The sequence below is a fragment of the Taudactylus pleione genome, unplaced genomic scaffold, assembly GCF_031769625.1.
Source record: "Taudactylus pleione unplaced genomic scaffold, aTauple2 ptg000393l, whole genome shotgun sequence".
Classification (NCBI taxonomy): domain Eukaryota; kingdom Metazoa; phylum Chordata; class Amphibia; order Anura; family Myobatrachidae; genus Taudactylus; species Taudactylus pleione.
This window is the reverse complement of record NW_028284794.1, coordinates 14,011,558-14,037,410: the sequence shown is the minus strand read 5'-3', so window position 1 is coordinate 14,037,410 and position 25,853 is coordinate 14,011,558. Positions and strand designations below refer to the sequence as shown.

General features: G+C 47.6%; 1 protein-coding gene across 1 annotated transcript in view; it reads left to right on the top strand.

Moving 5' to 3' along the window:
* LOC148507498 (complement C3-like) overlaps positions 1-25,853 on the top strand; it is a 134,980-nt gene that overhangs the window by 17,346 nt on the left and 91,781 nt on the right. The window contains exons 2-4 of the mRNA XM_088446066.1: positions 1,084-1,276; positions 15,044-15,206; positions 15,450-15,520. Coding sequence (XP_088302192.1) covers positions 1,084-1,276; positions 15,044-15,206; positions 15,450-15,520 — 427 coding nt within the window. The remainder of the gene's footprint in view (positions 1-1,083; positions 1,277-15,043; positions 15,207-15,449; positions 15,521-25,853) is intronic.

Here is a 25,853-nt window from a genome sequence, read left to right as displayed (position 1 = left end):
CACTTACCCCAACAGTTAGGATTAGGCATTTACCCCGAAGGATAGGGTTAGGCACTTACCCTGAAGGTTAGGGTTAGTCATCAGGAGGGAGGGTTACGGTTAGGAACTAGAAGGGACGGTTAGGGTCAGGCACCAACCCCGATGGTTAGGGTTAAGCATTAGGAGGGAGGGTTAGGGTTAGCCACCAAGGGAAGGGTTAGGGTGAAGATTAGGGTAAACATGTGTCACCATTTTTTGTGTCGACCATTTCCATGTTGACCTTTTGACCCTGTCGACCATCTGTACCTGTCGACCTTTTGTCCCAGTCGACCTATTGACTGTCTAACATCTGATATCTATCTAGACATTTTCTACCTTTTTACTGTAGATCCACAGTGCTAGTTCCAGGGGTGAGCAATAAGCGTCCCTCCAGCTGTTGTTGAACTACAAATCCCTGCATGCCTCGCAACAGTTTTAGCATGACCAAATAGCAAAACTGTGGCCGGTCATGCTGGGATGTGTAGTTCTACAACAGCTGGGGGGGCGCTCATTTCCCACCCCTACGCTAGTCTGTTTCATAGAAATACATTTATAAAGGTCATGCAGGCTAGGATCTAAAAATTGTACATAAGCAAATAATTCTGCTAAGAAATGATGATAAAAAGCACAGCAATATCAAATCTGTAACTCTAAGGAAAAATCCAAGGCAAGGATGTTTTCCCACAAACTAGACCATATGTAAAGTAAAAGATCTTGATGGCCACATCAGAACAACAGATGGGATGATGCCATGAATGACCATCGTGAACGACGGATCAGGTGTACACACTATAAGTGTAAGGTATGTTGTTCCTATCAATGTTGGAATAATATATCATACCATACATCGTTTAGAGTGTAGCCAGCTTTAGTTAATTGAAAATCTATCATTATATAATATTTTGGGGATTTGACATACAAGTATTTGCTGAGGAAGCAACCTGATGAGATATGGATATGTTAGACAATCGGCAGGTACAGTAGGGCAAATGTGTCCAAGGCAGTACAAAATGGCTGCCTCACCACAGACAGGTACTCACACTCTCGTATTCTTTCTTTTGACAGATGTACCCTTATTTTGCCCAGTTTGCTGCGTGTGGAGAGTGAGGAGACCATTGTATTGGATGCTCAGTCGGTGAATGTTCCATTTGTGGCCGAGATCATAATTCAGGATTTTCCACTGAAGTCACTTCACTTAGCCAGTGCCAAGGTTTCCCTGGACAGCAGCAATGGTTTCCTAGGAAAATTTGATATAAAGGTAAATATTTTTCTGTAGTGGAGTATGGAGACAATTTGGGGGACATTTTTCAAAAGCTTGGAGAGAGATATAAAGTACCAACCAATCAGTTCCTAATTGTCATTTTTCAAACACAGCCAGTTCAATGACAGTTAGAAGCTGATCAGTTGGTAATTTATCTCTCTTCACTCTATGGGTGGTATGTACTAAGCATCGCATTCGGGATGCGGTACATCCTGCCTCTCTTTGGGCCTCGATGAAGTAGTGGGTCTTGAGAGCCCATTTGAAGATTTGTAGAGAGGTGGAGAGATCGATAGGGAGAGGGAGAGAGCTCCAGTGGTAGGGAGCAGGACGGACAAAATCTTGGAGGTGGGAGTGGGAGGAAGTAATCAGTTGCCAGGTGACATGCATTTGTTGAGCAAAGTGGATGGGCGGGAGAGTGAAGGGAGATGAGGTCAGAGATGTAAACAGGCATATTTGATAGATAGACGGGGTCGGCAAGGACCAAGCGTGCACGCGCGGGATGCAATCGGAAAACCGACTGTCTTAATCCCGACAGCCGGCTTCCCGATTGCTTTATCCCGGTGTGGGATAAATGACTGGCATCTATATCTAGACGCCTGTCATTTACTCAACGCCGGCAGACCGGCGCCCGGCATCCCTTCGATCGAAGGGATGCCGGGCGCCGCCAGCGGACAGCCACGGCGGGGGGGATGGTTAGGTTTAGGGCACCCGGGGGGGACTTAGGGTCAGGAACCCCCTGGGAGGGTTAGGGGAGGGAGGGTTAGGGTTAGGCATCCCCGGGGGGGACTTAGGTTTAGGCAGTGGGGAAGTTGGGGGTTAGGGTTAGGCACTTAGAGGGGGGATTAGGGTTAGGCACTTGGGAGGGGAGGTTAGGGTTAGGCACCCCTAAGGAGGGTTAGGGGGTTAGGTTAGGTTAGTAGATACTTACCTTAGGGACGATCAGGATTTCCAGCGCTGTTGGGCTTCCGCTGCCGGGAACTCTGCTTTTGTCGGCCAGGCACTGCCGGGATTCAAACTGTCGGCCACAGGGCCGGCGGTATTTCACACTGATTCCGCACGTGCATCGCTGGTCCTTGCCAGCTATCCACTTGCAGACTTTCTGCACGTTCCGACAAAAAAACTCCTGGTTTTGGTCACATCGTGCAGCAAGTCGGCAAATGGATAGGCCCCTTAAGAGGAGCTGAGCAGCAGCATTGAGGACAGAAGATGGATGGGAGTTGGGGAGGCCAGATGAGGAGGTTACAGTAGTCCAATCTGGAGATGACCATCGAGTGGATGAGGGTTTCCGTAGCACCCTTGGTGAGAAAGGGTCTAAACCTGGAAATATATTTGATATGGAAATGGCAGGACTGCAAGAGGTGCTGAATGTGTGGTTTGAAGGAGAGGGAGGAGTCCAGGATAACTGCAAGGGTATGTAGTCAGGAAGCCAGCGGTCAAAATGCCAACTGCCGGTTTCCTAACAGTGAAATCCCGGCATGGGACTAATGATAGGCGTATAAATACAGATGCCTATTATTAGCCCCACACTGAAATCCCGTCGCCTGGCATACTGATCGTAGGCAAGATGGGCGTCGGGAGTGGATAGCCGCGGCTTAGGTTTAAGATCCCCCAGTGGGCCTTAGGGTTAGGCATTCCCTCTGGAGGGTTAAGATTAGGCATGGGGAAGGGGGACAGGGGTATCTATAATGGATGCAGGGTGTGCGGGGAACACGGGCCCCTAGGTCCAGGGGGGCCCCGCACCGCACACCCTGCACCCATAATATTACTTACCTCTCCAGAGTCCCATGTCAGTGCGGGGGTTTGACGCTACTGGAAAATGGCCGCGGCCATTTTCCTGGTGACCTGTGCATACATTATAGACTCTGGGCACACTGTAGTGCCCAGAGTCTAAAACTCCGGCGCTGGCCACGCACTACTCAGTGCGCTGCCATCCACCGGGCGGAGAGGAGGGGGCCCGTGTCGGAGACTGCACACGGGCCCCCTCCTCTCTCGAAACGCCCCTGAAGGGGTAACCCGGGTCAGGCACCCCCGGGGGAGGTTAAGGTTAGGCACCACCCCGGAGGGTTAGATTTAGGATGCGGGGAGGGGGTTAGGTTTAGGCACCCCTGGGGGGAGGTTAGGGTTAGGCACTAGGGGGAGAGGTTAGGGTTAGGCACCCCTAAGGGAGGGCTAGGGTTAAGGGGGGTGAGGGTTAGGGATAGCCTTCATACTTACCCTGTCCGGCGTCAGTATTTCATCCACCGGGCTGACATCCGGTGGTATAACATACCGATTCCGCAAGGGTATGTACCGATTCCCCGGCAAGACAGCCCATTTTGGGCCTAGAGGAGATAGCATAGCAATCAATTGATAAAGAAATAGTGGAAAGTGAGGTTATGCGGGAGGGTGGGAAGATAATCAGCTCAGTCTTAGACATGTTAAGTTTAAGACAGTGCTGGGACATTCAGCAGAGAGACAGTTGGAGGTACGGATGAGGAGAGAGGGGGAGAGGTCAGGGGAGGAGAGGTAGATCTGAGTATCATCAGCATAGAGATGATATTGGAGGTCAAAAGAGCTCTGAACCAGAAGTGATGGTCACATGACCACTGGGACCTGGAAGACGCCATTGGAGCTGTAGGGAGCAAGTAAGTCACTGCTGGGCCACCAGGGAGAAATGTCGACATTCTAACATGTCGACATTTCATAACTGACAACACAATGACTGTCGACGTGGCCAACATCGACATTTTGACCATGTCGACATTTCGTACCCAACCCCCATATATTTTTACTGCATGTTACAGTGGGGCCGGTCAGCACCCAATAGCGGGATTTGGTTTATCCCTGTGTTTGTTATTGAGTGTTATCTAGGCATATAAATAAAAGTGTACACAGAGTCTGCCTGGAATGCTGACGAGATGATTTGGCAGAATACAGTGTGAGGAAATAGATTATGTATGAATGTGTACACAACAAAGTCATGGTAAATGCTGGGAAATGACTGACAACCTAGCTCTTATCTGCAGGTAAATAGCGCAAGTCATTGTCAGTGTTGTTTTAGATTACTGAACCATTATATTAGTATTACATCCATGTACAATGACCCAGTTGTGATCCACCATCCTCCACATCAAAACTTTCATTTCACAGTATTTGTTTATGACATAGAGATGTATTGCAGAATGCTAACTCCCCCCAAGCCAGAGCATTGCACAACTTGGGGTCTCCATTTGCACATATTTTGTTTTCATGTAATACATTTGAGACATCAGTTGTTCTATTTCAATCTACTCAGCAGTTTGCATCAGGGAATTCAGATCGCAGCTGCCTACACTCTTTAGTCGACATTAATTGGTCGCATTGTGTTATCTCTACAAAAGCGATAACAAGCCGATGACGGGCCCATCTATGCATGTGTGTGTAAATTAGGGGTGTGCACAGGCCACATTTCGTGTTTTGTGTTTTGGTTTTGGATCTGGATCTTTCTTCGTGTTTTGGATCTGGATTGGTTTTGCCAAAACCACCCTTCCGTGTTTTGGGTTCTGGGTTTTGTGTTTTGGATCTGTATTTTTTTTAAAAAAAACATAAAAACAGCTAAAATCACAGAATTTGTAGGTTTTTCTGCTCCTATGCTATTATTAACCTCAATAACCTTAATTTCCACTCATTTCCAGTCTATTCTGAACACCTCACACCTCACAATAGTGTTTTTATGTCCAAAAGGTTGCACCGAGGTAGCTGGATGACTATGCTAAGCGACACGAGTGGGCGGCACAAACACGTGACCCATCTAGGCGTGATACTGCAGTGGCAGACAGGATGGCAGTTTGAAAAACTAGGCCCCAAACTGTACATAATGCAAAGAAAAAAAAGAGGTGCAAGATGGAATTGTCCTTGGGCCCTCCCACCCACCCTTATGTTGTATAAACAGGACATGCACACTTTAACACACCAATCATTTCAGCGCCAGGGCCTGCCACACAACTGTGGCTGAAATGATTGGTTCGTTTGGGCCCCCACAAAACAAGCTGGCAATTAATCTGTCCCTGCACAAACTGGCTCTACGGAGGCAAGATGTCATCCTCATCCTCCTCATCCACCGATTCCTCACCCTCTTCAGTGTGTACATCCTCATCCTCACAAAGTATTAACTCGTCCCCACTTGAATCCACCACCACAGGTCCCTCTGTACGTTCTGGAGGCTGGTCTCCCTGGAAGAGCTGATAATTCATTTTGATGAACATCATCTTCTTCACATTCTGTGGAAGCAACCTCCTACGCCTTTCGCTGAAAAGGTTCCCGGCTGCACTAAACACTCTTTCGGAGTACACACTGGAGGGGGGGAAACTCAGGTAAAATAGAACCAGTTTGTACAGGGGCCTCCAAATTGCAAAGTCTCGGTATCGGCTGCCTAGTGAAGTGGAATCTAGACGGGATTTGGAACCGGGGACACACTACCTCCAGCAATTGTCTAAATCTCACTGCACTAATGGCGGATACCGGACGCACGTCTAACACCAACATAGCAGTCAAGGCCTCAGTTATACGTTTTGCTTGAGGATGACTGCTGTCGTACTTCATCCTCCTCGTTAAGGACTGTTGGAGGGTCAATTGTTTAGTAAAAGTAGTGGTGTTCCTACTTCCTCTCTGGGATGATGAACGACTCCCAGCAGCAGCAACAGCAGCAGCGGCAGCAGGAGGCGTAGCAATGCAGGATCCTCCGGAGGAATCCGGGATAGGAGAGTCAGTCATACCAGTGACATGGCCTGCAGGACTACTTCCGATCCTGACTAAGGAGGAAATTGACGAGGAGGGAGTTGACGGTGTGGTTTCCAGGCGCTTGGATACAACAGGACAATGGGATTTAGGTGTCCCTGGACTGCTTACGGTCTTAGCCAAAGTTTCTGAACTTGACAGTAACTTATTATGAACGCGCTGCAGGTGCCGTATAAGGGAGGATGTTCCAAGGTGGTTAACGTCCCTACCCCTACTTATTCCACCTTTACATAAGGTACATATGGCAAGACAGTTGTTGTCCGGATTTGGATAGAAATATTGCCAGACCAAAGAGGTGGAATGTTTGGTCTTCTGCCCAGGCATGACCGTGATGGGCTTTTTCATCCCACGGACAACAACTGTCTCCCCCGGAGCCTGATTTAAACAAACCACATCACCATCAGAATCCTCCTCGCCAACTTCCTCCTCAGTGCCAGCTACACCAGTATCCTCATCCTGTTGTACTTCAACAGTGACATCTTCAATTTGCATATCAGCAAGTGGACTGTGGGTGCTCCTTTCAGCACTTGCAGGGGGCGTGCAAATGGTGGAAAGAGCCACCTCTTCCCGTCCAGTGCTGGGAAGGTCAGGCATCGCAACCACCACCACACTTGGACTCTCCTTGGGGATTTGTGATATCTTCTTAGAATGCACAGTTCTTCGCTGTGCTTTTGACAGCTTAACTCTTTTGATTTTTTTAGTGGGAGGAGGCTTCCATCATCATGTGAAGCTGAACCACTAGTCATGAACATACTAGGGATCGACCTTAGCCGTTCCTTGCCACTCCGTGTTGTAAATGGCATATTGGCAAGTTTACGTTTCTCTTCAGCTGATTTAAATGTTTTTTTCAAGGTCATTTTCCTGAACTTTGTCATTTGGGATTGTATGTGCCCTCTATTATGACATTGGGCATCGGCCTTGGAAAACGACGTTGATGGCATGTTATCGTCTATGTCATGACTAGTGGCAGCAGCTTCAGCACTAGGAGGAAGTGGTTCTTGATCTTTCTCTATTTTATTTTTATCGGAGAAAGTTTGGTCCTCCATTTATGTTATATCGATTTGATATATACGTGCGGCTAAACACAGAAAATATTTCTTTATTTTTGCTGGAGAGTAGCTCCTCCTTCACTTTCTCCAGCTGCTTCTGCAAAAGCCTGATGAGGGGAATGACCTGACTCAAGCTGGCAGTGTCTGAACTGACTTCACGTGTGGCAAGTTCGAAGGGCTGGAGAACCTTGCACAACACGGAAATCATTCTCCACTGCGCTTGAGTCAGGTGCATACCCCCTCCTTTGCCTATGTCATAGGTGGATGTATAGGCTTGAATGGCCTTTTGCTGCTCCTCCATCCTCTGAAGCATATAGAGGGTTGAGTTCCACCGCATCACAACCTCTTGCTTCAGGTGATGGCGGGGCAGGTTCAAGAGTGTTTGCTGGCGCTCCAGTCTTCGGCACGCAGTCGCTGAATGGCGAAAGTGGCCTGAAATTTTTTGGGCCACCCAAAGCGTCTCCTGCATGCCCCTGTCGCTTTTCAGAAAATTCTGCACCACCAAGTTTATTGTGTGAGCAAAACATGGGACGTGCTGGAATTTGCCCAGATGTAATGCCCGCACAATATTGGTGGCGTTGTCAGATATCACAAATCCCCAGGAGAGTCTAAGTGGGGTAAGCCACTGGGCGATGATTTCCCTCAGTTTCTCTAAGAGGTTGTCGGCGGTGTGCCTCTTACTGAAACCGGTGATACACAGCGTAGCCTGCCTTGGAACGAGCTGGCGTTTCTGAGATGCTGTGACTGGTGACGCTGCTGCTGTTGCTGCGTAAGGTGATACATCTACCCAGTGGGCTGTCACAGTCATATAGTCCTTAGTCTGCCCTGTTCCACTTGTCCACATGTCCGTGGTTAAGTGGACATTGGGTACAACCGCATTTTTCAGGACACTGAGGACACTTTTTCTGACGTTTCTGTACAGTCTCGATATCGCCTGCCTAGTGAAGTGGAATCTAGACGGGATTTGGAACCGGAGACACACTACCTCCAGCAATTGTCTAAATCTCACTGCACTAATGGCAGATACCGGACGCACGTCTAACACCAACATTTAAGAAATGAGCCAGCCGGCTCTTTACTTATGGGACACAGGCGCACGCTTGGCGCTGCTCCTTTGTTGATGCACGTGCGGCTACTGTGCACACAATTCATAAACACAGAAAATTATTTATTTTTTGCTTTGGACTGGAGTGTACTTTGGGGGCAACAGCACCCTTTAACGGTCAAGCCAGCCGGCCCTTTACTTATGACACAGGCGCACGCTTGGCACTACTTTGTTGATGCACGTGCGGCTACTGCGCACACAATTCACAAACACACAAATAATATTATTTTTTGGCTTGAACTAGAGTGTACTTTGTGGGTTACAGCACCCTTTAATGGTCAAGCCAGCCGGCCCTTTACTTATAACACAGGCGCACGCTTGGCACTACTTTGTTGATGCACGTGCGGCTACTGCGCACACAATTCACAAACACACAAATAATATTATTTTTTTGGTTTGAACTGGAGTGTACTTTGGGGGTTACAGCACCCTTTAACGGTCAAGCCAGCCGGCCCTTTACTTATGACACAGGCGCACGCTTGGCACTACTTTGTTGATGCACGTGCGGCTACTGCGCACACAATTCACAAACACAGAAAATATATAATTTTTTGGTTTGGACTGGAGTGTACTTTGGGGGTTACAGCACCCTTTAACGGTCAAGCCAGTCGGCCCTTTACTTATGACACAGGCGCACGCTTGGCACTACTATGTTGATGCACGTGCGGCTACTGCGCACTATTCACAAACACAGAAAATATTATTTTTTTTGGTTTGGACTGGAGTGTACTTTGGGGGTTACAGCACCCTTTAATGGTCAAGCCAGCCGGCCCTTTACTTATGACAAAGGCGCACGCTTGGCACTAATTTGTTGATGCACGTGCGGCTACTGCGCACACAATTCACAAACACACAAAAAATATTATTTTTTTGGTTTGAACTGGAGTGTACTTTGGGGGTTACAGCACCCTTTAACGGTCAAGCCAGCCGGCCCTTTACTTATGACACAGGCGCACGCTTGGCACTACTTTGTTGATGCACGTGCGGCTACTGCGCACACAATTCACAAACACACAAAAAATATTATTTTTTTGGTTTGAAATGGAGTGTACTTTGGGGGTTACAGCACCCTTTAACGGTCAAGCCAGCCGGCCCTTTACTTATGACACAGGCGCACGCTTGGCACTACTTTGTTGATGCACGTGCGGCTACTGCGCACACAATTCACAAACACAGAAAAAAATTTTTTTTTTGGTTTGGACTGGAGTGTACTTTGGGGGTTACAGCACCCTTTAACGGTCAAGCCAGCCGGCCCTTTACTTATGACACAGGCGCACGCTTGGCACTACTTTGTTGATGCATGTGCGGCTACTGCGCACACAATTCACAAACACACAAATAATATTATTTTTTTGGCTTGAACTAGAGTGTACTTTGGGGGTTACAGCACCCTTTAACGGTCAAGCCAGCCGGCCCTTTACTTATGACACAGGCACACGCTTGGCACTACTTTGTTGATGCACGTGCGGCTACTGCGCACACAATTCACAAACACACAAAAAATATTATTTTTTTGGTTTGAAATGGAGTGTACTTTGGGGGTTACAGCACCCTTTAACGGTCAAGCCAGCCGGCCCTTTACTTATAACACAGGCGCACGCTTGGCACTACTTTCTTGATGCACGTGCGGCTACTGCGCACACAATTCACAAACACACAAAAAATATTATTTTTTTGGTTTGAACTGGAGTGTACTTTGGGGGTTACAGCACCCTTTAATGGTCAAGCCAGCCGGCCCTTTACTTATGACACAGGCGCACGCTTGGCACTACTTTGTTGATGCACATGTGGCTACTGCGCACACAATTCACAAACACAGAAAATAATTTTTTTTTTGGTTTGGACTGGAGTGTACTTTGGGGGTTACAGAACCCTTTAACGGTCAAGCCAGCCGGCCCTTTACTTATGACACAGGCGCACGCTTGGCACTACTTTGTTGATGCACGTGCGGCTACTGCGCACACAATTCACAAACACAGAAAATAATTTTTTTTTTGGTTTGGACTGGAGTGTACTTTCGGGGGTTACAACACCGTTACCGGTCAAGCCAGCCGGCCCTTTACTTTTGACACAGGCGCACGCTTGGCACTACTTTGTTGATGCACGTGCGGCTACTGCGCACACAATTCACAAACACACAAAAAATATAAATTTTTTGGTTTGAACTGGAGTGTACTTTGGGGGTTACAGCACCCTTTAACGGTCAAGCCAGCCGGCCCTTTACTTATGACACAGGCGCACGCTTGGCACTACTTTGTTGATGCACGTGCGGCTACTGCACACACAATTCACAAACCCACAAATAATATTATTTTTTTGGTTTGAACTGGAGTGTACTTTGGGGGTTACAGCACCCTTTAACGGTCAAGCCAGCCGGCCCTTTACTTATGACACAGGCGCACGCTTGGCACTACTTTGTTGATGCACGTGCGGCTACTGCGCACACAATTCAAAAACACACAAATAATATTATTTTTTTGGTTTGAACTGGAGTGTACTTTGGGGGTTACAGCACCCTTTAACGGTCAAGCCAGCCGGCCCTATACTTATGACACAGGCGCACGCTTGGCACTACTTTGTTGATGCACGTGCGGCTACTGCGCACACAATTCACAAACACACAAATAATATTATTTTTTTGGTTTGAACTGGAGTGTACTTTGGGGGTTACAGCACCCTTTAACGGTCAAGCCAGCCGGCCCTTTACTTATGACACAGGCGCACGCCTGGCACTACTTTGTTGATGCATGTGCGGCTACTGCGCACACAATTCACAAACACAGAAAATATATAATTTTTTGGTTTGGACTGGAGTGTACTTTGGGGGTTACAGCACCCTTTAACGGTCAAGCCAGCCGGCCCTTTACTTATGACACAGGCGCACGCTTGGCACTACTTTGTTGATGCACGTGCGGCTACTGCACACACAATTCACAAACACACAAATAATATTATTTTTTTGGTTTGAACTGGAGTGTACTTTGGGGGTTACAGCACCCTTTAACGGTCAAGCCAGCCGGCCCTTTACTTATGACACAGGCGCACGCTTGGCACTACTTTGTTGATGCACGTGCGGCTACTGCGCACACAATTCAAAAACACACAAATAATATTATTTTTTGGGTTTGAACTGGAGTGTACTTTGGGGGTTACAGCACCCTTTAACGGTCAAGCCAGCCGGCCCTTTACTTATGACACAGGCGCACGCTTGGCACTACTTTGTTGATGCACGTGCGGCTACTGCGCACACAATTCACAAACACACAAATAAAATAATTTTTTTGGTTTGAACTGGAGTGTACTTTGGGGGTTACAGCACCCTTTAACGGTCAAGCCAGCCGGCCCTTTACTTATGACACAGGCGCACGCTTGGCACTACTTTGTTGATGCATGTGCGGCTACTGCGCACACAATTCACAAGCACAGAAAATATATAATTTTTTGGTTTGGACTGGAGTGTACTTTGGGGGTTACAGCACCCTTTAACGGTCAAGCCAGCCGGCCCTTTACTTATGACACAGGCGCACGCTTGGCACTACTTTGTAGATGCACGTGCGGCTACTGCGCACACAATTCACAAACACACAAAAAATATTATTTTTTTGGTTTGAAATGGAGTGTACTTTGGGGGTTACAGCACCCTTTAACGGTCAAGCCAGCCGGCCCTTTACTTATAACACAGGCGCACGCTTGGCACTACTTTGTTGATGCACGTGCGGCTACTGCGCACACAATTCACAAACACACAAAAAATATTATTTTTTTGGTTTGAACTGGAGTGTACTTTGGGGGTTACAGCACCCTTTAACGGTCAAGCCAGCCGGCCCTTTACTTATGTTGACACAGGCGCACGCTTGGCACTACTTTGTTGATGCACGTGCGGCTACTGCGCACGCAATTCACAAACACAGAAAATATATTATTTTTTTAGCACTTGGGGGGAGCACCCCTGATGGACAGAGCACCCCCTGGACAACACTACAGCACCCCTATAGGACTGGGATACTGCACAGGACTTTGGAGTGGACACAGCCACTATGGAGAACTGACTGCACAACACAGTCCAGCCAGCCCCTATGGACTTTGAAGTAGTGGACACAGCCCCTATTAACAACAGCAGCACAGCACAACACAGCCAGCCCCTATGGACTTTGAAGTAGTGGACAACAGCAGCACTACACTACACTACACTACACAGCCCAGCCAGCCCTATCTCCCACCCTCCCTCTTCACTGTCCACAGCTGAGTGAGAAAATGGCGCCGACGCGGGTACCTTATATAGGATCCAAAACCCGCGAGACTCGGAAGGCGGGATGATGAAGTTTTGCCTCGATTTCAGATCCGAGTCAGGCGGGAAAAGTCGAGCCTGACTCGGATCGGCCTCGGATCGGGGGGGTTCGGGGGGGCTCGGATTTCAGAAATCCGAACCCACTCACCCCTAGTGTAAACTGGTCGAATTCCAAGCACACTAACAGGCGATGGTAACAAGCGATGGTCACAGGCGATGGTAACTGGCAATGGTGTGCTCAACTGGTAGCGCTGATGTGGGAGTAGTGGGTGCGGACACATTGAAACCAATCCTGCACCTCTCTAGGATCCGTGGAGGTGTAACCAGTGACGTTTAGAGCGAAGCATGTGGAAATGGGTGGAATTAACCATGAAACATGCACATTAAATAACAATCTGATAATACTTTTATTTTAAGTAATTGAATTCCACTTATTATTACATTTCATTAATGCATATGTTACATTTTGTTGTCTTTAAATATACAGTAAGACATCTAGTGTATATGAAAAAAATATATATTTCATTATATTTGCGGAATATATTTGCAACTGTATCTTTATTTAAAGAAACTTGTCTTATATAGGGGTGTGATACAAAAGGTTGACAATGAGAAGGTCAACAATCATTTGGTCGACACCAGAAAGTCAACATGGAAGAGTGTTGTCATGGCAAAACTTGTCGACCTTTTGAACATGTCAGCCTTTTGTACTGTCAACATTTTGTCATGTCAACTTTTTTTAATCTTGACCATGTGTTGTCGACCAAATGACTGTTGACCTTTTCATTGTCAACTTTCTAACCGGACCCATGTACAGTTACTAGTTACTAGTCATTTATAAAAATTCCTTGTTGACCTGAAGGAATGTAATTTATCTTGTCCTGTCTGAAACTTTCCTAAAATGTAAGTATGTATGTATATACATATATATATATATATATATATATATATATATATATATATATATATACATATATATATATATATATATATATATAATTTTTATTATACTAAATATCTTTTATATGTACTTCATAGATGTTCCACTCTATGCATGATTAAACATTACTTGAACTTTGTTATTAGTCTATGAGTTTAACTGTTATCTATGAATATAACATTTTGGCTAGAAAATGTAGAATAATATAAACAAAAAAAGAGTTATAGTGCAAAACTAATCTGTTTTTATCCTTTGCGCCATCTTGTGGTTGAAATTGGAACTGATTAGAAACATTTTTAAACCTGCTGTACAAAATATTTCTCATTTACTGCAACTTACTGTACTTATCACTGGTGGCATGTAAATTTAAATATGCCTATCTTGTCTCACTAACAGAATAATGAATTAAGTAAGAAGTAGAAGAAAGTATAAGGAGAAGCACATGAGGGAAGCGGGCGCTGCTCTTGAGAGCTTACATTCTACAGGGGAGGGGCAGATAAACAGATGTGACACAGATGGGGTACACAGGGAGGAAAGAGCATGTAGTAGTGGGTTAGGATGAGAGCTTATAAGCCTTGATGAAGTAGTCTTGAGAGCCTGTTTGAAGATTTGTAGAGAGGTGGAGAGTCTGATAGGGAGAGGGAGAGGGAGAGAGTTCCAGAGGTAAAGAGCAGGATGGGCAAAATATTGGAGGTGGGAGTGGGAGGAAGTAATCGGTTGGCAGGTGGCATGCATTTGTTGAGCGAAGTGGACAGGCAGGAGTGTGAAGGGAGAGGATTGGGTGAGGGCATTGTAGGTGAGTGTAATTACCTTGAATTGGGTTTTGAAGATGAAGGGGAGCCAGTGTAGGGCTTGTTGTGGAGGGGAGACAGAAGTAGAATGTTTGAATAGTAAGATGACCCTAGCAGCAGCATTGAGGACATATTGGAGGAGATAGTTGGGAGTTGGGGAGGCCAGATCGGGGGAGGTTACAGTAGTCCAATCTGGAGATAACCAGCGAGTGGATGAGGGTTTCAGTAGCATCCAAGGTGAGAAAGGGGCTAACCCTGGAAATATTTTTGAGATGGAAATGGCAGGACTGCGAGAGGTGCTGAATGTGTGATTTGAAGGAGAGGGAGGAGTCCAGGATAACTGCAAGACAGCGCATTTTGGGCCTAGAGGAGATAGTATAGCCATCAATTGATAAAGAAATAGTGGAAAGTGAGTTTATGCGGGAGGGTGGGAAGAGAATCAACTCAGTCTTAGACATGTTAAGTTTAAGATAGCGCTGGGACATCCAGGAAGATATAGCAGAGAGACAGTTTAAGATACGTTTGAGGAGAGAGGGGGAGAGGTCAGGGGAGGAAAGGTAGACCTGAGTATCATCAGCATAGAGATGATATTGGAGGTCAAAATAGTTGATGAGTTTACTTAGAGAGGACCTATAGAGGGAAAATTGGAGAAGCCCAAGAACAGAACCTTGGGAAATTCCTGCTGTTAGTGGAAGTGGGGGGGAGAGGAGCCATGAGAGGAGACAGAGAAGGAACATTCAGATTGGTAGGAGGACAGCCAGTAGAGGGCAGTGTCACGTAGACCAAGGGATTTGTCTTGTTATAGCGCAGTAAAATTGTGATACTGTGTTTCTTAGATTCCTGGGAAGGACTTGCAACAAGACGCAAAGAAGAAACAATACGTCTCAGTGTCTGTGAGGTCGATGATATGCTCGCCAGAGAAAACTGTCATGTTGTCATTCCACAGCGGATACATCTTCGTACAGACTGACAAGACCATCTACAACCCAGGGACAAAAGGTAAGGCATAGGAAGCCATCTTGTCATAGCCATCATCAGAGAGACACTGGTATACAGTAGGATATTTCAAGGCACTTCTACATTACTTCCAGCTACATTACAATCACAAACACTCTGTACTGCCATTCACCTTACTATATCTCAGGTACCCATAACAAATACTCAAATCATGACAGCAATAGATTATCTAGATACCGACATGTGTTACACCATGTTGACTTTCATCCCCTATGTCTCTCTTAGTTCTTTATCGTCTCTTCATCACTGGGCCACACCTGGAGCCTGACAGACGTTCTGTGGATGTGGAGTTCATAGTAAGATATTAGACGCATATATTTAAAGTAACTGTGCTGGTTTTGTATCTTACTAGTACTGAACTTTATGACTACCAATAATAGTCAGTACTGTACTTTATGGTTACTGACAATACACTATATTCTCTGCCTACACTGCACTCAGGGCCTGATTCAGAGCCGGACGCTCTGAACGAGCGCCCGCTCTGAATCAGGGCGTGTTTTTTTTTATTGCGAAGCGGCCTTTTGGACGCTCGCATAGCTGTGGGTTACCACCCACAGCTATGCGAGCGTCCATGATGATGGTCGCGATGGTCAAGACCATCGCGACCATCGGGCTTGAGACGAGACCCTTGCGGTAGGGTCTCGTCTGCCGCAAGCCCTGGAGTGATTTTGGCTCTAGCCAAAATCACTCCCACTGACATCACTCATGATGTCAGTGGGGCCGGACCCAGACGGAAGGCGTTCCCATGGGAATGCCTCCGTCTGGGCAGCCATGCCCCCGGCACGCCCACCAAAGGGGGCGTGCTGTCACTCACCATCGACAGCACGCCCCCTTTGGTGCAAGACCCATAACGACGGCTACCCCGTCGCTATTCGGGTCTCGCGCATGCGCACGACGGAGGCGCCTCCGTCGGGCAGATGCGCATTTGGGAAACATCGACCCGCTTGCGAGCGTACAGCGCTCGCGAGCGGATCTGAATGAGACCCTCAGTACTGTACTTATGGTTACTGACAAAGCACTATAATCACAGCCAACACTGCTCTCAGTACTGTACTTTGTGGTTACTGACAATACACTATACCTTCTCTGTGTGTACCCTGCACTAATTTAACTAATTTTTCAAACACAGCATGTAACATGAAGGTTAGGAGCTGATTGGTTAGTACTTTGTGGTCTATTTATAAAGAAAATGAAAACTATATTGTTACTTATCATTATATATCACATCAGTTTGATGCGATATACAGCGTTGTTAAGTAGCAATTACCTTTCCTGTGAAGTGATCCGATATCCAGGGGTCCGGCGATCCTGACTGTCCAGGGTGAGTAGCCATGAGGCAAAGGCAGATTGCCGGCAGCTAGGGTCAGGGCAGGCTGCAGTGGCTTCTGGGGCAACAAGACGGCGGAGCCAGCGCCGGGTGCGGGCACTGCGGGCAGAACACAGGGAGGTAAGCAACTTCCCTGCCCTCTTTGTGACGGTGTTCAGATTACTCTATCCTGAGATGGCGAATCTGAACACACAGGAGAAGAGGAAAGCTGATCCTTCCGTGATGAGATTCAGCCATGGAGCATAGGTATCGCTGGAGAAGTGATAAACTTCTCCATGGTAGCCCGCTTTGTGAATTACACCAAGTAGAGAAAAGCCCTGTTTATCGCAAAACAGGGCTTTCCTCTGCTCCATGAATAGATCTTTTTCCACTTTATCTCTCTGCAAGGCTTAGTACATCTTCCCCAGAGTCCCTGGCAGAATAGGAAATGCAATGTTGGGATAAGAGATTACTGATATAGGCAAGGGAGCACTGTACTCCTACATCCTTTATTTAGGATGGTTATTATGCTGATTTCCCCAGTGCCTGCAAAGTTTTCCCTTTTTTTTTGTTTACTAATCCAAGCAGTATTCATAATGTAGCATAATATTATATATTACATTCTAAGTAGTACAGTAGGATAGCCCTTGTGAAACACCTAGTACGTCTGTAGGATTGTTATTATTACAGATGTGCGGTTCGGATTTCATGAAAAACTAACACACCCGAATTTAGGGGTTCTGAGTTAAATCGAGTCCCAGTTCGGAATCACTTCAGTGTGCCATGTGGAACAGAGGGCCTGATTCAGACCCGCTCACAAGCGCACATCGCTCGAAAGCGGGTCGATAGTCCCCCACTGTGCATGCGCCGCCTCCGGCGTGCACATGCGCGAGACCCGTCCTGCGACTGCAGCTCAGTCGCTACGGGTCTCGCTACAAGACGGGGCGGCTGTTGATGGTGAGTGACAGCTCTCCCCATTTTGTAGGCGGGGAGGGGGGGTGGCTGCACAAACGCAGGCGTTCCCTTAGGAACGCCTGGTGTTTGTGGGTGGCCCTACTGACATCACTAGTGATGTCAGTAGTGGACTTCCTGCGCTATTAGAGCAGGAAGTCCACTCGGGCTTGCGGGAGCCAAGACCCTACCACAGGGTCTCGTCGCAAACCCGATGGTCGCGATTATTGTGACGGATTCCAGGTCACCCGCACAAGCTGTGGGTGGTCACCCACAGCTTTGTGAGCTGGCTGCAGAAAAAAAAAACACGCCCTGATTCATAGCGAGCGCTCGCCAGCAACGAGCAGCTCTGAATCAGGCCCAGAGTCCTTAATTGGGTCTTCTCGCAATTCGGAACTCGGATTAAAAATCTAATATAGGTTTTGCATGTAAACAGGTCCAAATGACATGATATTAGCTATTTTTATTGACTTTTTACTGATTTTAAAGGAATCCAAAACTGAGCCAAAACCGAATCCGAACAAAGGCCCTCATTCAGAGCCACTCGCTAGCGGCAGTACGCTTGTTCCGAGCGATGTTCGCACATCTGCGCATGCGTACGGTTTTTAGTACGCATGCACGAACCAGTCAGTGCAGCTGAAAATCGTTTGTACGCAATATAGCGAGTGCCTGCTATTTTGAGTGACAGAATGAGGCGTATGTGGGTGGTAACAGGGAAAGGTGCTTGAAAACAGGGAGTGGAGATCAGAACGCAGGCGTGCTTAAAGGTCAAAACGGGCGTTTTATGGGTGTGCATAATTAATATAGCAGCGTCATTGACCACGTCACTTGGTTTTTTTAACTCAGAACTGCTCGTAAAATAGCAGTTGAAAAAACCAACCACAAGAATAGCGAGCAGTTCATATCCTGTTCGATGTACTCGATTAATCTAATAAATAGCGGACATGACGTATGGTGCGAGCGGCCAGGGGGCGTTTTTAACAAATAAACGAGCGTATGTTTTGCTCGCTCGTTCAGACTTAGAGGTGTGAACAGACTGCAATGTGTGAACGGATCATTTGAATAGCCACCCCTTGTTTTTGAACGAACGAACGCAAATAGCGAAAGGCCCTGAATGAGGGCCAAAGACACTTGAGGGAAGTTTTGCTAAAATAAAAATACAAGGAATTAGAACCAAAACACCGGGGCCCGCGCACATCTCTAATTACTATATTAGATTTCTTGAAGAGAGTCAGTTAAGTCTTAAAGCGGTTGTATTCAGAAAGCGATTTTACAGGTTACTGTTATATCTTGTTATTTATAAATGTCTCATTTAAGAGAAGTTGCCCAATCTAATATCCTTCTGGGGTCAAGAGTAATCAATTCCAACTATATTTTTACATCAATACGGTGTTGCATTCTCTGTGTCTGGGGGAAGAACCTTTGCCTCTCTGCTGTGAAGGGGAAATGAATAGTGCTGCCAAAGAGAGAGTGCCAGAGCAAGAGTGGATCCCCCACAATCCACTCCTCCTAGTGACATCAGATCTGTACTTTTCCAACACTATAACATCAATAAACGTATTCAGGGTACCACACTTTCAGGCTGTCACCTTTGACTGCAGTTCCCTCTAACACTGGGGGTGATCCAGCTTAAGATGGAATTGCAAAGCTGCACACAGGTAGCTTTGCAATTCCGTCCTTGCTAATATGCAAATGCAGTTGGAGGTGTATAATACTCCCTGCTGCATTTGCGATCCCAGCACTGCGACCGATGTCATAAGCTGCGATCTCCGTCGCGACCATAGGCCCGCTATGGTGGATGGTGCCTGGCCCCCGGTCAGCTGAGTAAGCCTCAGTTCACTCAGGCTGGCCAGCTTGTGAGGCCAGGAAACTGTGTCTGTGGACACAGGGACTGATTCAGAGCCGCTCGCTCTGAATCAGGGCCGGCCCTCTGGTTTTTTAGAGCGGCCTCCTGGCCGCTCGCATAGCTGTGGGTAACCACCCACAGCTATAGCGAGCGGCCAGGAAGATGGTCACGATGGTCAAGACCATCACGACCATCGGGCTTGCGACGAGACCCTTGTGGTAGGGTCTCGTTGCCGCAAGCCCCAGAGTGCTTTCGGCTCTAACAGAGCCAATCACTAGTCAGAGTGTAGAGCAGAGGTTCCCAAACACAGTCCTCAAGGCTCCCCAACAGTTCAGGTTTTAGAGATATCCATGGTTGAGCACAGGTAGTTAAATCAAATTGACTGAAGTACTAATTAAGGCCCTGATTCAGAGCCGGACGCTCTGACCAGAGCGCTCGCTCTGAATCAGGGCCCACCTCCATTAATATGGAGCGTCCTCCTGGACGCTCGTATAGCTGTGTGTCACCACCCACAGCATATACGAGCGTGCAAAAAGATGGTCGCGATGGTCTTGACCATCGCGACCATCGGAACTGCGAGTGAAAGCCTGCGGTTCGGTTTCCCAGGAGTGATTTTGGCTCTATCAGAGCCAAAATCACTCCCACTGAAATCACTAGTGATGTCAGTGGGGCCGGCTTCAGACGGTAGGCGTTCCCTTGGGAACGCCTCCGTCTGGCAGGCACGCCCCCGGCACGCCCACCAAAGGGGGCAGCTGACAGCACGTCAGTCACCATCGACAGCACGCCCCCTTTGATGAGACACTCCGAGTGAAGGAAAGTCCTTCGCTCGCCGGATCTTGCACATGTGCACGACGGAGCTCCCTCCGTCGTGCGCATGCGCAGTGGGGAACATCGACCCACTTGCGAGCGTACTGCCACTCGCGAGTGGGTCTGAATGACCCCCTAAGACGCCTATGCTCAACCATGGATATCTCTAAAACCGGAACTGATGGGGAGCCTTGAGGACCGCGTTTGAGAACCTATGATGTAGAGTCATAATGCAATCCATGTCAGTTAATGCACTAATCTAAACACAAATATATAGCAGCTGTTTACTGTATATTTCCAGTTTTTACTTTCATAGATTTCATCCTTTATTTAGATGGAGGCATTCAAAAGCAACAGGTATATAAACATTGGTATGTCAGGGGATTTTATATAGTGATTGTCAAGGCTGGGGACTCTGCTTTGCCCAGCTCAAGGGAGGTTTATGATGTTTTGAGTAAAAATAGTCGTATGTAACTCTTCCTCATATATGTAAAATATAATATGGTAGGCTGCAGGACAGTATAGGAATACTAATACAGTCAGCCATATATAATCAGTGGACCCAGCCAGGGTAGACGGAGTGGAACCACACTTGGAGTTTGCAATGGGCCAGGAATGGAACCGGACTTGGAGTAGCAATGGGGACGGAATGGAACCTGACTTGGAGTAGCAATGGGGATGGAATGGAACCTGACTTGGAGTAGCAATGGGGATGGAATGGAACCGGACTTGGAGTAGCAATGGGGACGGAATGGAACCTGACTTGGAGTAGCAATGGGGACGGAATGGAACCTGACTTGAAACATGAGACCACCACCACATGAGGAACTCTCCAACAGCACACTCCGAGTACCCCCAGGCTGGGCCCCCTTGCCAAGACAGAGCAGCACGATCCTGAAGGTAAGCCCGGTTCCTGACTGTAATAAGTTAAAGCTGTGTAATGGTTTCTGTTTCAAAAAGCTGAATTCTCCTTATGCAATATAAAATGGATTTTTTAAGTGCAAAAGGGCAGGAGAAATATCTTGAATAAATAGATCATTAGGTAATTCAGTCTTGCTTATGCAATGGGGATGGAATGGAACTGGACTTGGAGTAGCAATGGGGACGAAATGGAACCTGACTTGGAGTAGCAATGGGGATGGAATGGAACTGGACTTGGAGTAGCAATGGGGATGGAATGGAACCGGACTTGGAGTAGCAATGGGGATGGAATGGAACCTGACTTGGAGAAGCAATGGGGACGGAATGGAACCGGACTTGGAGTAGCAATGGGGACGGAATGGAACCGGACTTGGAGTAGCAATGGGGATGGAATAGAACCGGACTTGGAGTAGCAATGGGGACGGAATAGAACCTGACTTGGAGTAGCAATGGGGATGGAATGGAACCGGACTTGGAGTAGCAATGGGGACGGAATGGAACCTGACTTGGAGTAGCAATGGGGACGGAATGGAACCTGACTTGAAACATATACAGGAGCTTGAGTGAAGCGATGAAGCTGAAATGGAATTGAACTTGAAACATAGACTGGAGCTGGAATCGGTTAGTCACAAACGTCTAAGACAACTAGCATGGGAGCTGGAGCCAAGGAGCAGTATCTGCAGTGAAGCTCAAGCTGCTGAATGCTGTCAGGACCAAGCGTTGCACAGGGATTGGCTGATGTGGTCAGGTGGACACCGGCCTGGCTTAGCATTGGAGACTTATTGGTGAGATGACTGGGAACAATATGACAGCACCCAGTGTCCGGGGCCAGTGGGAACACCGCCAAAGCCTTAAGCCGCCTGAGACCACCAGCACACCAAGAACCCACAAGCAACGCAGGAGCCGCCATGGACGCGCCCAGTGTACAGAGTTGGAGGGAACGCTGTGGGAGCTCCGGGCCCCTGAGACCACCACCACATGAGGAACTCTCCAACAGCACACTCCGAGTACCCCCAGGCTGGGCCCCCTTGCCAAGACAGAGCAGCACGATCCCGAAGGTAAGCCCGTTTCTTGACAGTAATAAGTTAAAGCTGTGTAATGGTTTCTATTTCAAAAAGCTGAATTCTCCTTATGCAATATAAAATGGATTTTTTAAGTGCAAAAGGGCAGGAGAAATATCTTGAATAAATAGATCATTAGATCATTCAGTCTTGCTTATGCATATTGACCAACTGTAAATGGGATATAGTCAAAAGGTCAACAGTAACAATGTGACAACAGTAACAATGGTGACATTCATTATGTAGACACCACGATTATATCAACATTGCCAAGTGTCGACAGACAACTGGTCGACATTATCAGAATGTCAACATAAGAAATGTCAAAATTGTCAGAATGTTGAAATTAGGTTTGGGGTGCAAGTGGCAGAGTTAGGGTTAGGCTTCTGGGGAGAGGTTAGGGTTAGGCTGCCGGGGAGAGGTTACGGTTAGGCTTCCGGGGAGAGGTTAGGGTTAGGCTGCCGGGGAAAGGTTAGGGTTAGGCTGCGGGGGAGGGTCAGGGTTAGGCTGCCGGGGAGAGGTTAGGGTTAGGCTCACGGGGAGAGGTTAGGGTTAGGCTGCTGGGGAGAGGTTAGGGTTAGGCTGCAGGGGAAAGGTTAGGGTTAGGCTGCCGGCTAGAGGTTAGGGTTAGGCTGCCGGGGAGAGGTTAGGGTTAGGCTGCAGGGGAAAGGTTAGGGTTAGGCTATAGGTGGAGGTTTGGGATAAGCTGCAGGGGAGAGGATAGGGTTAGGTACTAGAGGGAGGGTTAGGTTTAGGCTGTGGTTGGAGGTTAGGGTTTGGCTGCAGGTAGCAGTTAGGGTTAGGCACTAGAGGGAGGATTAGGTTTAGTGTGCGGGTGGAGGTAAGGGTTAGGCTGTGAGTGGAGGTTAGGGTTAGGCTGTGGGGCAGAAGTTAGGGTTAGGTTGCGGGGGAGAGGTTAGGGTTAGGTTGCGGGGGAGAGTTTAGGGTTAGGCTGCAGGTGGAGGTTAGGATGCAGGGGAGGCTTCAGGTGGATTTTAGGGTAAGGCTGCAGGGGGAGGTTAGGGTTAGACTGCGGGTGGACGTTAGGGTTAGGCAATAGAGGGAGGGTTAGATTTAGTGCGTGAGGGTGAGGTTAGGGTTAGACTGCAGGTGGAGGTTTGGGTTAGGCTGTGGGGGAGTTAGGGTTAGGCTGTGAGTGGAGGCTAGGGTAAGGCTGGAGGCGGAGGTTAGGGTAAGGCTGCAGGAGGAGGTTAGGGTTAGGCTGCAGGGGAGAGGTTAGGGTTAGGCACTAGCAGGAAGGTTAGGTTTAGGTTGCAGGTGCAGGTTAGGGTTAGGCTGCAGGTGGACGTTAGGGTTATGCTGCAGGTGGAGGTTAGGGTTAGGATGCAGGGGAGGCTTCGGCTGGATTCTAGGGTAAGGCTGCAGGGGGAGGTTAGGGTTAGACTGCGGGTGGAGGTTAGGGTTAGGCAATAGAGGGAGTGTTAGATTTAGTGTGTGAGGGTGAGGTTAGGTTAGACTGCAGGTGGAGGTTAGGGTTAGGCTGCGGGGTAGTTAGGGGTAGGCTGTGAGTGGAGGCTAGGGTAAGGCTGGAGTGGGATGTTAGGGTTAGGCTGCAGGAGGAGGTTAGGGTTAGGCTGCAGGGGAGAGGTTAGGGTTAGGCACTAGCAGGAAGCTTAGGTTTAGGTTGCAGGTGCAGGTTAGGGTTAGGCTGCAGGTGGAGGTTAGGGTTAGGCTGCAGGGGAGAGATTAGGTTTAGGCACTAGCAGGAAGGTTAGATTTAGGCTGCAGGGGAGAGGTTAGGGTTAGGCACTAGCAGGAAGGCTAGGTTTAGGCTGCGGGTGTGGGTTAGGCTGCAGGAGGAGGTTAGGGTTAGGCTGCAGGGGGGAGGTTAGGGTTAGGCACTAGCAGGAAGGTTAGGTTTAGGTGTTAGGGTTAGGCTGTAGGTGGAGGTTAGGGTTAGGCTGCAGGGGAGAGGTTAGGGTTAGGCACTAGAGGGAGGGTTAAGTTTAGGCTGTGGGTGGAGGTTAGGCTGCAGGTGGAGCTTAGGGTTAGCCACTAGAGGGAGGGTTAGGTCTAGTGTGCGGGGGAGAGGTTATGGTTAGGGTGGAGGTTAGGGTTAGGCTGCAGGGGAGAGGTTCGGGTTAGGCTGCGGGTGGAGGTTATGGTTAGGCTGCAAGTGGAGGTTAAGATTAGCCTGCAGGGGAGAGGTTAGGTTTAGGCACTAGAAGGAGGATTAGGTTTAGGCTGTGGGTGGAGATTAGGGTTAGGCACTAAAGGGAGGGTTAGTGTAAAGCAGAGGGGGAATGTTAGGATTAGGCTGCGGGACAGAGGTTAGGGTTAGGCATTAGAGGGAGGGTTAGGGTTAGGCTGTGAGGGAGAGGTTAGGGTTAGGCACTGGAGGAAGGGTAAAGTGTAGGGATTAAGATTATGTATAGCAGATAACTAGTTAGCGGAATGATAGAGGTCACGAGCTCTGACCCAGAAGAGATGGTCACATGACCACTAGGACCTGGAAGACACCACTGGAGTTGTAGGGAGCAAGTAAGTCACTGCTGGGCCACCAGGGCGAAATGTTGACATTCTAAGATGTTGACATTTAATAACTGTCAACATGATGACTGTCGACGTGGTCAATGTCAACATTATGACCATACCCAACTCCCATATATTTTTACTGCATGTTACAGTGGGGCTGGTCTGCACCCAATAGCGGGATTTGGTTTATCCCTGTGTTTGTTATTGAGTGTTATCTACGGAGTCTGCCAGGAATGCTGATGAGATGATTTGGCAGAATACAGTGTGAGGAAATAGATTATGTATGAACGTCTACACAACAAAGTCATGGGAAATGCTGGGAAATGACTGACAACCTAGCTCTTATCTGCAGGTAAACAGCGCGAGTCATTGTCAGTGTTGTTTTAGATTACTGAACCATTATATTAGTATTACATCCATGTACAATGACCCAGTTGTGGTCCATCATCCACCACATCAACACTTTCATTTCACAGTATTTGTTTATGACATAGAGATGTATTGCAGAATGCTAACTCCCCCCAAGCCAGAGCATTGCACAACTTGGGGTCTCCATTTGCACATATTTTGTTTTCATGTAATACATTTGAGACATCAGTTGTTCTATTTCAATCTACTCAGCAGTTTGCATCAGGGAATTCAGATCGCAGCTGCCTACACTCTTTACTAGACATTAATTGACCACATTGTGTTATCGCCATAAAGGAGCATGACACGTGATAACACGCCGATGACGGGCCCATGTATACATGTGTGTGGTCACTGGCCGCCTTCCAAGCTCACTAATAGGCGATGGTGTGGTCAACTGGTTGCGCCGATTTGGGAGGAGGGGGTGCAGATACATTGAAACCAATCCCGCACCTCTCTGGGATCCAAGGAGGTGTAACCAGTGACATTTAGAGCGAAGCATGTGGAACTGGGTGAAATTAGCCATGAAACATACACATTAAATAACAATCTGATAATACAGGTTGAGTCTCCCATATCCAAAATGCTTGGGACCAGGGGTATTTTGGATATCGGAATATTCCGTATTTTGGAATATTTGCATAAAATAATTACATTTCTTGGGAATGGGACCCAAATCTAAACACAGAATACATTTATGTTTTATATACACCTTATACACATAGCCTGCAGGTCATTTTATACTATATTTTTAATAATTTTGTGCATCAAAAAAAGTTTGTGTACATACATAAAATTCATTTATGTGTCATATATACCTTATACACACAGCC